Source organism: Alligator mississippiensis, chromosome 10, assembly GCF_030867095.1.
Source record: "Alligator mississippiensis isolate rAllMis1 chromosome 10, rAllMis1, whole genome shotgun sequence".
NCBI classification, from domain to species: domain Eukaryota; kingdom Metazoa; phylum Chordata; order Crocodylia; family Alligatoridae; genus Alligator; species Alligator mississippiensis.
In genome coordinates this window covers 2,088,916-2,101,617 of record NC_081833.1, presented here as the reverse complement: position 1 = coordinate 2,101,617, position 12,702 = coordinate 2,088,916, and the positions used below count along the sequence as shown (strand labels likewise).

Below are 12,702 nucleotides of genomic sequence, written 5' to 3'. Positions count from 1 at the left end.
TGGCTATTAAAAAGTCTGTGAAGCCAGGCATACCTAGTATCCTAAAAGCCAGCTCTAGAAGGATCAGGGTTGTTCCAACACCAACCAGTGTATGTAAAAGGAGAACGAGTAATTCTTTTTTTTTTGGACCTTATAAAAATTCTGATTTTCTCAGCACTCATTGGGGGAAGGTTAAGATTTAGAACCCAAATCCAAAGACCAAGATAGAGACCCAGATACCTTTTTGGGATGTGAACGTAAATGAGATTTAAGTAGTGACTTATTCTAGAATTAATTCCTAAAGCAATTGGTTTGAGATACTTGTGTTATGAAGGACTGAACTAATGAGAAATCAGTTGTGGCACAGATCAAAATGCTATGTTATTCAGGCATTTCATTTACTGATAGAAGGTACTTTGGGGCTTAGCATAAGGCAGAAATGTATACTGCTAACTAAAACTGTAATATTTTTAATTACACTCTTCCACCCTTCTGTAGGACAAATCACACTTAATTGAAAAAAGATTAATACCTTTCCTGGGTTTGAGTTTGTATGGAACACAATGTCATGAAATAATGAAGATCATGACTTTGAAACAATACAACTGTATCTAAAAACAAACAAGGGCAAAAAAACCCCATTATCTTCTCTCAGCCACCTAATATTAGGCTTGTGGGCTGTGCCCTGCCCTTTTGGGTCTTCCATTGCTTCTTTCAAGTGCATTAGTTACCACAGAAATGGTTTCTGTACAGGCAGGAACTAATGGCAGCTTGTCTGTTATAAAGTCTACAACAACTTTAGAGATGAAGTATAGGCTGCTGACCACATGCAGTACAGCACAGATTAAGCAGGAGCTTTACTTACAGACTGAAGCTTCTTCTTAGCTGCTTTTGCCAATTCAGATAAATCTAGACTGCTATGAAAACAGAAAGCGATCACTACATCTACATCACTGCTGTTCATGCTGTTCTTACCAATTTGATAGTTTGCTAAATTTTCTCCAGGAAAATCTCATTTTGATACTTCTGAGATTCTAACAAAGATTAAACTGCCATAGATGAAAAAAATTTTAAATTCCAGAATAAACAAAATCAAAGAGGTCACTAGGAATCCAAGTGAATATTTTGTACATCTCAGAAGGCAGAACGGATTACAGGACAACAAAATGGTTTCTGGAGGGATATAAGAACTGCCCCCAAATAACAGCTGCAATCAACACACAAGAATGATTTCACTTGATTAGTCACGGAGTCAGGTAGCATCAGGTTGGCCAAAAGGTTGATGAAATAAGGCCTCACACCTCAAAGTTACCCACAGCATGTCATTGACTAGTCATGGAGCAATCTCCTCTATTAGTTTCCTGAGTCAAGGTTGAGACACAAATTGCAAGTTTTTGTGGTTAGAACAGAAGCAGAACTAAAAAGTGGAAACCAAAGGCCCAGCAAGTTGACAAACTGTGAACACGTATCACTAGGGGCAATTCCTCCCCCATTCAATATAGATGCAATGTTCTTGCAGCAGGAGCTCTTCTAAGACAAAGACTCAATTTAGGCTTCAATCTGAACGCATTAGATCACAGGGGAAGTTTCTATAAGCAATCATCTTAGACAAGGGCAAAGGGGAATAAGGGCCTAACCCTAGCAGAGCTGAAACATCACAATTCTACTGCATGCTGTATGACCCAATGTGCTGAACAAATCATATCACCTCTCTGTTCCTCGATATGAAATGAGGCAAAATGATACCTATTTTGCTTTCCTAAAATGCTCTGAGTACTATAGAAATCTTAGATAGGAGCTACACATAACCACTGAAAAATTTTAAAGTGTCAGAAAGTATTTTACTAGCTGCATACATCAACTGTATCTTTAACTGAATACCAGCTGATTTTGACTTGTTTTCTTAGCGTCATTGCAAACAGAATGAATTTAACAAAATAACTGAAACCTACAACAGTTTACTTACAGTCGTCTTGTTTCCAATTGTACAGCAACGAAGGAAAAAATACATGGACTTATGATTTTGTTAACAATTAAATATTTATTTTAAATAAATATGACTTTACAGTTCATAAGTTCTAAGTGCTAATACCAGGACAATTAGGAGTGCAAACAATTGAGCAAAAGTGCAATATTTTCCTGAAGATGTTAGTCATATTTGCATATCAAGAAATTTAGAGTGATTACTGATTATCCGTAAATTTGCTTATTAGCAATTTCTCTGTATATTCCTTCACTTATCTAAATTAAAAGTGTAAAAGAAACCAAAATCTGTCAAAATTAAGTTCTCTAGTCTCCCGCATGACATTTTAATGTTCAACTGCAGAAAAGCTTGCAAGATGAGCAAGCGTGTCAAAAAGGAAAAAATGCCACATAGAGAATAAAATGCCATATAGAGAATAAATTGAAAAAAGTCATTTCAATAGGAAATTCTAAAGTAAAGTATCAGTTATTTTGATGTTTATTTTAACATGTGGTACTTAACGACTGTCTTACCTGTCTGCCATTTGAGGTATAATAAAATGTTGTCCATTTTTGTGATCTGAAATTGGAAGGAAGGCTAAATGTTAGCCTTAGGAAGTGTACGACACATGGCTACAGACCTAGTTTTCAGTGTTGTTAGACACTTAAAGTCAAAACCTTAGTTCTGCAACAAACAGTGGCAAAGAGAAGCCTTGCTTTAGGCAGATGTGGGACACTACGTCCTTAAATCTCCTAATTCCCAATAAATAGAGATCAGTTTATCCTGAAACAGGACATTCCTTACACAACGTTAGCACTACTGGAAACAATGTATAGTTCTGTTACACTTATCAGTAACCCACTCCTAACAACTTGTCACCCTGATCTGCAATATCCATTTGGAGATGGACAACTAGAACTGCTGACTACTTTCCATGAGGCCACACTTTTTATTTATAGCAAGGCATGTTTTCCCATATTCTTCTCAGCCCTATTCTTTTACTGCTATAGATGCATGTTGAGCAAAAGATTTTAGATCACTAAAAATACTGATAAGAGTAATGTTAATGGCATCTGTAAGTGTTATACGCGTTCAGTTTGTATAGTTAACTACATTTGAAAAGCACTGGTTTCAGTGTAATTTAACTTACCCGGTTTTCTTCCACAAAGATAGAATGCAAGTCTGTCAGTAAGTTCATACTGTATTTCTACAAGGCGCTCTGCCAGATCATGATGCCCACCTTGCCTATTAAGCAAAAACCAGAAAAGAGCAATTCCTAGCTGCAAAATGTAATGGTTTGAAAACTGGTCAGGAAGATATTAAATCAACACACCCCTGATTAATTTTCAATTTGAGACCTTACATAAAAGATGCCGGGTAAATTTTGAAAAATAAAAACTAAAAGGCAATGGTTATGGTGAACTTTTTCTGAACACATCAAGAAAATATGAGGACAACTTTGGAATAGTCTTGCTTATCGTTTATGAAAATAGCAGATTCATAATTTATCTTAAAAACACAAACAAACAAGCCCCAAAACCCCCTCAGAGTTTTCTTTGCAGTTTTTGAGCTGGTATACTGAATTCATCCTGTATCAAAATCTGAACTATAGCAGTGGCAACAGCTCTGCTGTAGGGTGCTTGATTCCCCATGTGATTTGTACAGTCCCCATGCTTATAGACTAGGTTCTAGAAGTTCAAGCATAGAGACTATACTCCTAAATTTTGTAATTGTACAGCATACAGACTTACTTTGGTTGCAATTTTATACTCACAACACATGTAAAGTCCTAAATACTCTATTTAGATGTTGGCCATACTGCTGCATTTTAAGGTGGAGCCTTCCTGAACATCAGTGTCTAGAGAAAACTGTGTTTGTGTATATTTGCTCTAAGTTGGGAAGGACACTCATCTGATGAAATCCTAGGTCAGGGTACCCAAAGACCCTGGCATTGGAGCTTATTTATGATTTTATAAACAGTTAATACATGAAAGTATATAATGACAGAAGTCAAAGCTTTGCATACCTTGCATAGTCTACCGGAGTTTTTCCATTGGAGTCTTGTGTGCCAGGGTCAGCACCGTAGACTGCTAACAACTCTGCCTGTAAAATCTGTCCTGCTTTGGCAGCAACATGAAGTGGGGTGTTTCCTTTTTCCTAAAAGCCATTAACAAAAGCACATGGTTATATTTAATAAGCAGTTGTGAGTAGAAGAGTGAAATAAATGTGTACCAGCTGAACCAAATATAAACATTGACAGACTAAGGACTGGTCTAATATCAAGGTAATGAAAAAGTTTTCATACGGGGTGAAAAAAGTTGGCTTGGGCTCCTAAAGAGAGTAATCTCAAACATGTCTCCAGATTCCCTGTCCTCACACTGGAATGGAGTTGCTGAAAAACAGAAGAAGGATGTTCATTAAAAGTCTATATACAGGAGAAAGTAGAGATAAAAAAACCAAAACAAAACAAACAAAAAAACCCCACTGACCCCTTATTAGGCATATAAATACCCAGACACACACATCCATCCATCACCACTATTTGCAAGTGCTTTACTTTCCAACAGTGTCTAATAATGTGATTCAGTTATCCTACTATGTCTGTATTTTTAATACCTCTTCATAACTCTCATTACCATAACAAAAAATTGCTGAAAAGTGACTTTTTTTAGGTGCAGAGTGCTCTACAGTGGGGCACCAATTATCTCTCAGATGGTCACAAACAAAATAACTTAATATTATTCAGATTTCAGTCTTACAGTACTTTGCAACACAACACAAAGCATATGATGCAATTTGGTTCCTGTCCACAAACTATAAGGAAAACCCACTTACCTTACTAAGGTCTTTGGCAGTAACGCTGTCATCATCTCGGCATGGCAAGCGATGAACAAATGCTAGCATTTGATATTTAGCTTTAATGAATTCTGCTTTGTTGGGACTGTAAAAGAAATTAAAGCAAAGGACTTGCAAAATATATCCACTGTAGAATTACACAGACATTTATTTGTCAGGGGTAAGAAAAAAAATATCCTTTTTCCCCTCTTACATGTAACAAGGAACTGAAAAAAGGTATTAGAAAATATTTTCACGCAATACAGAATTCAATTCAAATTTATCACTTTATTGAAGGGTACTGGGAGTAACTTTCACAATAATTATAGCTGATTGGAAAGTGACTCATTAAACTCCCTCAATAAAAACCCCCCAAAATAAGAAAAATATTTTTTTCTTCAAAGCCAAAGTGATAAAATTAGCAATTAAAAAAAGCAGCTCTCTATTTAAAAGCACTTTTCCCTTAAAAATGAATGTTTAAAATAAGTACATTTAAAATTAAATTTAATAATTATGGCAACCTATTTTAAAACTGCTGAAGCTCTAATGCTCAAACCACCACAGTAGTGGAAGTTCCTGGCTAAAACACTGGGAACAAGTTTGCTGAAGTATTAAACCAGCTTTGACAACAATAGTTTCTTATGCGGATGCAGAAACTTTTTCTTCAGTTTAGTTTTTCAAGCAGTTCCTGTTCCATTCAAAGTTTAGAAAATCATCTGGGAGCTAAAAAAAAGGAGGAAATCATATTTTTCCTTTTCTAGTTTATGAATAAAAAGCAGACGCGAGCAGATGACCTCTCAGTTCTAAAATCTGGAGATCAGTTCTAAAAAATAAAGTAACATTATTTTCAGTTATACTTTTAAACTTAGCACCTGTCCCAAAAGGTTTGGAACACCCTGAACATCTGATTTCATTCTGAGCTGTAAGTGCTTAATACCATTCAGATGAAACTGTTAAACTAATATACAAAATTATATTTAAAAAAACCCCTACTTTTTAAATTACATAGCTGACATTCTGTAAATACTGATTGATAAAAGGAGAGCAGAAGATGGTTGTGGCATGAAATATGGTTTGTTTTTTTTAAAGGCACTACTCAACTTATGACAGATGGATACTGTTAAGGCATGCCTAAGAATGAAAAGATTCTTCACTCATATGTGAACATTCACTTCAAGGTTTAGGTTGCAAAAGCTTTGAAAGATGCTTTAGAATTAAATATGTTTAAACCACATTGCTCACAGCAAAGTTGATTATTTGATCATCAAGGTTTAAAGATCAATGACTAAGAGAAGACGGAACTTCTTCAGACCTGTTCATATAACAACACTTTCAACCATATTTAAAAACTGAAACAAGATCAGCTTCACTTGCCCTTTTGCCACCTTTGTCACAGCTGGTCAAAAATAACTGCATTTTTCCAAAACGTCTCCTGCAACTATAAAGAGAATTTTATAAAAATATTCAACTTACTGGACTTTATCCTGTGGGTTAGCTTTGCGCCTTCCACTCATAACAGATGCTGGGTCTAGCAAAGAATGTTCCCATATGGAGTTAGCACCATTATTATACAGTGTTTCAACCATCTGAAATTCAAAACATGTACAACAAGCATTAAGTATTTTTACTGCTACTTGCACAGACAGGATAACCAAGACCACACAAATTTCCCAGTACTTTGCCAGTACACTTCCAGTGCAGGCATGCTATCAGCAATATCTTATTTTTAAACCTATTAATTGAAAAACTCTTGGCATTCTTTAGGGAAAAAAAGATGAACAGGATCACGTGAACAGACCAGAAGAGTAACAGATTTGTCCAGTTCTGTGCTAACGTCTATGACTAAAGGGAATGTCAGGAGTGGCTCCTTTGCATTCACAAGTAAGAAGCCCTTCCTTCAAAGGCCAGAGATAACAGGCTGTGCACATGAACTTAGATTTTCTCCAGACAAAATTGCTGAAATCAACACATTTTTCCAAAACGTTTTATTCTGGCAGAAACAACATTTTTAATTTAAAAAATAGACCACAGAATTCCTGATCTGCAGACTCCAAACCGCTACAATATGCATGCTGTAGAAAAGTGGTAAATTCCATATATTTAACCACCTGCTAATCAGGCTACAGACCACAGCCAAACTGTCTGGATTAATAGTGTATGGGTGGGGTTAGGGTCAAGGTAAGTTTAAACTAAAAGAACAAAGCTGCATCTGTTAAAGTGCTGGTAAAGGATCTTTTAGGATATATAAGACAGAAGCAGTGAGAAAGCAGAAATGAAAACAGAAAGCCTAGAATTAGATCCTCCCCCCACAGCAGTGAAGATTTATGCTCTTGCCAACAGTAGCTTTGGGGAAGAGGAAGGGTTGCTGCATGTTGATAACTTGCACTGAAACACCTGCAGTAATCTAAAATGGCTTGAAAGCTACTCGCTAAACCAAGAGAATTTTAACTGTGCTTCAGACTTTCCATTTATCCTAGATGCAAGTCAAGAATTTCACAGGTAACATTTACTTTAGTAATGCACTACATGGGGTGTTAAACTCACTCTGGGCCTGGAACCAAATCAACTACACAGCTCCTTCCAGGGCCAAATCAGGAGGCTGCGTTCAGGTAGCAGCATGGGTCTGGTCTGTGGCAGTGTGGATCCAGGACCATGGGACTGCAGGCAGCTGCATTTGGGCAGTGCTGAGCCAGGGGCTTGAGGAGACACAAAATCTGGCCAAAGGCAGCTCCATACCAGTGCACATCCCTGGCTCCATGCAGATGCCCAGCCGAAGCTCTGTGCTGCTGCGTACTCTCAACTCCACGCTACTGCACACCTCAGGCACTTGCAATGTGCTAGTTCAGCACTGCTGCTCGAATGCCTGAGGCTGGCAACATTGCCAGGGGTTCACAACTGTGCAGAGCTGAAGGCATGCAATTCTGTAGCCTGCTGGACTACCAGTGGGCTGGATGCAACAGTTCTGCAGACCGGAATCAACCCACAGGCCTTGTCTGACACCCCTGCACTACAGGAAAGGTAACAGAAACCAAGCATCTTTTAAAAAAAAGCTTAAGGGAGCAACCATCCTCCCAAGAAAGTTTAGTTATTACAGAATTCTCTAAAATAGCAAGTCTCATCCTTTACCTGCAGCAACGTTGGAGGCCATGGTGTGTGTTTGAGATGCCTCACTTGTGAGATATGACGCCCCAGGCTCCGATGCACGCTACAGCACTCATCACAAATTAAAATCCCCCGGTTTATTGATGCCCAACAAGGGTCTGGAAAAGAGTTACACATGTTATAACACGGAGACAAACAAGTTCAATGGTAAAATGCTACTCCTGGTTTTCTAATTTATTTGCTATATGAACTTGGGCAAATCACAACCTTCGCAGACCTCAAGATGTTGGAGGAAGAATGGGTCTTGTATGTAAAGCGCTATATTGGGTTTCAGGAGATCTGGGTTTTATTTCAGCCTGCCACACACTTAAGACCTTGAAGAAAACCACTCTGTGGCCTCAGTTGCTCATTTGTAAATAGGACCCCCTGTCTTCCTCATATCAGATCCATTGTAAGGCTAAAACTAAGCAGTTCCCAGATACTGCTGTGATGAGTTCCAAAGAAATGCCAGTAAAGAGCAAATTCCTACCCTGCTATCACAGGAAACTATATCACATAATTCCCTTAATACACTTAACAAGTTCCTTAAAACCAACCAGATTTCTTGCCTTATTATTCCTACTAGACAGCTACTGCTGCAAACCATTTGCAAATTGTTCACTCTTATAATTGAACATATTCAGCTATCACTCAATACTGGCCACTTGGTCACCCCTGGTTGAGCAAATAACCCTCACAATTCATGGCACAAGTAGATTTTAGTAGAGATTTGGAAAAAAAAATCCTACTGAAAACTGGTAATTTAGAAAATGCTATCTATGAATGAAAAGTAGCGTTAATGAAAGCAGGCAGACATTTTTGGTAGAAGTTGTCAAGTATTCATCAAAGCTTTGCATCAGTGGCAGAGGAAAGGAGTGATTTAAAAACTGAACCTGATGCAGTGGAACCAGAACGAAAGTGGAAGGATTCAAACAGGGGACTGTCATGGTAGCACAAATGAGCCAAGGCGACGTTCTTTGCAACTGATGAGTGTTGGAAAGGTCAGACAGGAAATGGACACAATCACTAATACATGGACCTACTTATGGGCCCAAATAAGAGCTTGAGAGGACTGAAGTGTTAGGTCTGGAAGTTTTTGGAAGGAAGCATCAGGATTTTCACAAACCTGGATGTGCCAGGACCAGGAAGATGGAGGAGTGGGAGAAACACTACAGGTAAAAGGCCTGAATCACTAGTAAAAGGGGAATTGATAGCATGTGCTGAGAAAAGAAATGGTTAAGAATTTAATTTGCCTTAGGAGTTACTGGATTAACTAAAGGTGTTACTTCAAACAGATATAGTTAAAAATCACACACAAAAAAGAAGCGCTGCCTTTTAAATTCAATTTAAACACAGTTTATACAAGTTATCTTAAGCTTGGGGGACAGCAAGTCCCAGGCAGGCCACAGATAAGAGGTGGAGATGTCAACTTACACTAAACAGATAAGTGAGGTTTAAATTGATTTAAGTGTCTACACCATGTCTTGCTCTCATTTAACAAACCTGTTTGGGGTTTTTTCCCCTCATTTAATTTACAAACAGCCTTGAACAACTTTAAAATTCTTTTGATTAAACACTGGATATAGACAAGTTTAAATTGATGGCAAGATATTAAGGAAGATACAGTGGGGGAAGAGAGGGCAAGACAAGTTCTGCTATGCTTTCAGTAGCACTAGAGAAGAATTCAAAACAGGAAGTAAGACATGATCAAGACAAACTTGCTAGTTGTTATCAACAGACTTTGAAAAGTGAATCGTACGATTATACAGAATGCAAAGTGTGCTGATAAAGGACACAGCATCGCCTCATGTCAAAACGAACAAGTAGGGATGGAGTGTTTTGTGGCCACGATTAGCCAAGAGATATGCAAGAAGCAAGGTTTTTTGGGTGATAGCTTTAATTAGATTAACTGTACAAACTTGTATACAGCTGGTTCAATAAAAGATATCACCAAAAACATTTGCTTTTTGCCGTACAAATGTAAGATATTATTTTGAGGGGTTTATAAGGCATGAGTGAACAATTATTTGTCAAAACTAAACAAAGGAAAAATGGGCCAGGGAAAAAACAAACTGCTGTACAGAAATTCAAGCAATACTGTGGTAGTGATAAGTCCCTCTATGTTCAATACATTTAAGCAGCGTAAAAGCAGCTTTACAATAGAATTAGGATAGGACTGATAACATGGGACATATGGTTGTGACATTAATTACTGGGTAAGAAGAAGGGTAGAGTTGTGGATATATCAACTCTGGAATCTTCATTTATGATGCTAAGAAACTGAATACAGTAAATCCTATTTTCCAGAGTCTTTATCACCTAAGGAAAATGGAGATTAACCCAGGGGAAGAAGGTGGGCATCCATTTGTTTTTACAAAACTTTTGAGTATTCAGTGTTTACCTGTATAATATAATCTTGTAATTTATTTTGGTGTTACATCTGTCACACCATTGATCTTGAAAGAAGCACAGCACAACACAAAACACAGAGCATGAACTGCATAAACCTGAGAAAGATGATTTATAAGCTGGGGTAGAAAAGATTATTATGAGTAGATATAAATGAAAGAATGACAAATATATCTGAAGTTTAAAAAGAGAGCGTGCCTTCTGGCATTCTAAAAATCGTTTTTAAATAAAGTTTTCAGAGTTTCCCCAGTTAGTCATTTGGACCAGTCTTCTGACTTATGTGCATAGCTTTACCCATTTGAGTTGTTTTATTAAAGTTAACAGGACTGCCCAAAGTACAGCTACACATGTACATAATTACTTGCAGGACTGAGGCCTAGAAGTATTTCTAAATATTCCAAAAGCCAGCTCAGCTAAGGTGACTTGAAGTCAGCATCACTAGTCTAGTGCAGGAATCCTCTCCAGCAAAACCAAGAAGAAACTGACTAATCTAATGTCCCTATTCAAACCTCAATGAAATGTAACATACACCACAACAGAATCAACTCATTTAAAAATTGAGACTCTTCAGTTTTAACAATTCCTTTTGCTATTAATGTCACTGAATATGTTAATTTTATCTTGCTGATGCCCCTTAAATAAAAAGTACTCAACTATGTAAAACACCACAGCGCTAAAATTAAGCAGATGTCATCAACCTGCGACTAATGAAATCCAGAAATCCAAGCATAAATTCAATAATTGTAAACTGCAAGTTGTGTTAAAGGGCAACAGCTGTCAATAAATTCTTTGTTCCTGGATGCAAATTCAGTGTTTATCCAGTTTGCAAAGCAAACGTCTCATTCCAATAAAGGATGGAATTGCTGGTGGAATATTCGGATTTTATAGAAATTAGATTCATGTTTAAAAGGAAATTCAACAAATCTCATTGTCATTTCTAAGCTCACTATCAGAGGGGTAACTCTACGAATAATCTCTTGCTATGCTAAATACCAATACTTCTGCGCTGGATGTTATTTTAGGCCATCTCACTTGCTGGAACACAACTCTCCTCTGTGCTTGCTCAGCCTTCAAGTCTATAGGTCACTAACACACAAAATGAGATACAGCCCACACTTGTTTTAAAGGGACAGTGAACAATACTTAGCACTCTTAAAATTAGTGGACCCCTCAATTGGAGCTACAGGGAATATTGCTGGAACTCACATTTTCTGATATTTTGAAGCAGAAATTAGGACTATGTATTAGACTCTGGAAACCTTGTCAATAAACCTGACTAAGGGATCAGCTTATTAAAACACTGCCCTACATTATTTCTTTTCTAACTAGTGTAGGAGAGACACCATGACAGAACACTGCCAACAAGCTCCTGACCACGCTGAACCTCCATCCTATGAATGCTGAAATTCACCTCCAACAAAGCCCACAGGATTCTGGCCTTTTTTCTTACAGTTTGACAACTCACAGATGGCTTATCATGCCAGTCATGTATTTAACTGAGTTGTCTAGAAGTGAAACTCTCTTGAGCCAGTACTGACACACAGGAAAGTGCAAAAAGGAAGCACAAAAAACAAAAAGTAAGATTACAATTCTAAAATTCTTCCATGTTAATACTATAAACATTTTAAACACAGGTATGGGAATGCACTGAAAAGGGGGACTTATCTGGACAGCATCCTTATAAGAGGAGTCACAGAATTAATTGTGCCATGATTGTTTAAACGGTTTGGTAAATTCCACTTATATCCATATTAGATAAGTGCAAAACTCCTTTAAGCGTATAACATGATGCCAGTCTTAACATTCATCCTAGCGCTTGTATTGCAACAAGCACTTAACATCACTTATCTGCACAGGTCAGCACAAGCAGCACTTATCTGTATACGGATAGATGTGTAAACCCACCAAAGTCCACAGGAACTCTTCAGCGTTGCTGTCTGTTTTGACCTGGGACTGCGTTTCCTTTCCTGGCATCACTGAACTGGGAGTCACCAATTCCCAGGCCTCTTCTTCTCTCCTATCCTTCATTTCCCCCTTTACACATCATTAATGTGGCCGAGCCACACAACTGCTTTATCACTGACGCTTCCCAGGTCCTCATCCTGGTGTGCGGGCGCGCTACACACGGGAGGAGTGGGTCAGCAGATTCACATATTGGACTATCCTTTAAACCAGTGGTTCTTAACCTTTTTTGTACCAGGACCCATTTGTCAACGTCGACGGTCAATTCTGACCCAGTACCTCTGGGGCAGGGAGTGGGTGTGTGGGGCACGTGGGTCCACAAGCAGCCCTCCGCAGCCTGCGAGGGAAAAGCCAAAGCTTCCCACATTTTTCCCCTTTAAAGGAGAATCCATTTTAAAAGTTTGCATGCAACC

The 12,702-nt window shown here is 38.0% G+C and overlaps 1 protein-coding gene across 5 annotated transcripts in view; it reads right to left on the bottom strand.

The window, feature by feature from the left end:
* GIT2 (GIT ArfGAP 2) overlaps nucleotides 1-12,702 on the bottom strand; it is a 38,202-nt gene that overhangs the window by 24,534 nt on the left and 966 nt on the right. For 4 of the 5 annotated variants that reach the window (XM_006272809.4, XM_006272811.4, XM_059713339.1 and 1 more), the window contains exons 2-9: nucleotides 7,904-8,037; nucleotides 6,251-6,363; nucleotides 4,778-4,883; nucleotides 4,248-4,334; nucleotides 3,969-4,099; nucleotides 3,093-3,187; nucleotides 2,476-2,521; nucleotides 845-896 (exon numbers count right to left, since the gene is read on the bottom strand). In XM_006272809.4, coding sequence (XP_006272871.1) covers nucleotides 845-896; nucleotides 2,476-2,521; nucleotides 3,093-3,187; nucleotides 3,969-4,099; nucleotides 4,248-4,334; nucleotides 4,778-4,883; nucleotides 6,251-6,363; nucleotides 7,904-8,037 — 764 coding nt within the window. The remainder of the gene's footprint in view (nucleotides 1-844; nucleotides 897-2,475; nucleotides 2,522-3,092; nucleotides 3,188-3,968; nucleotides 4,100-4,247; nucleotides 4,335-4,777; nucleotides 4,884-6,250; nucleotides 6,364-7,903; nucleotides 8,038-12,702) is intronic. The other variant, XM_006272810.4, reaches the window with a different exon arrangement.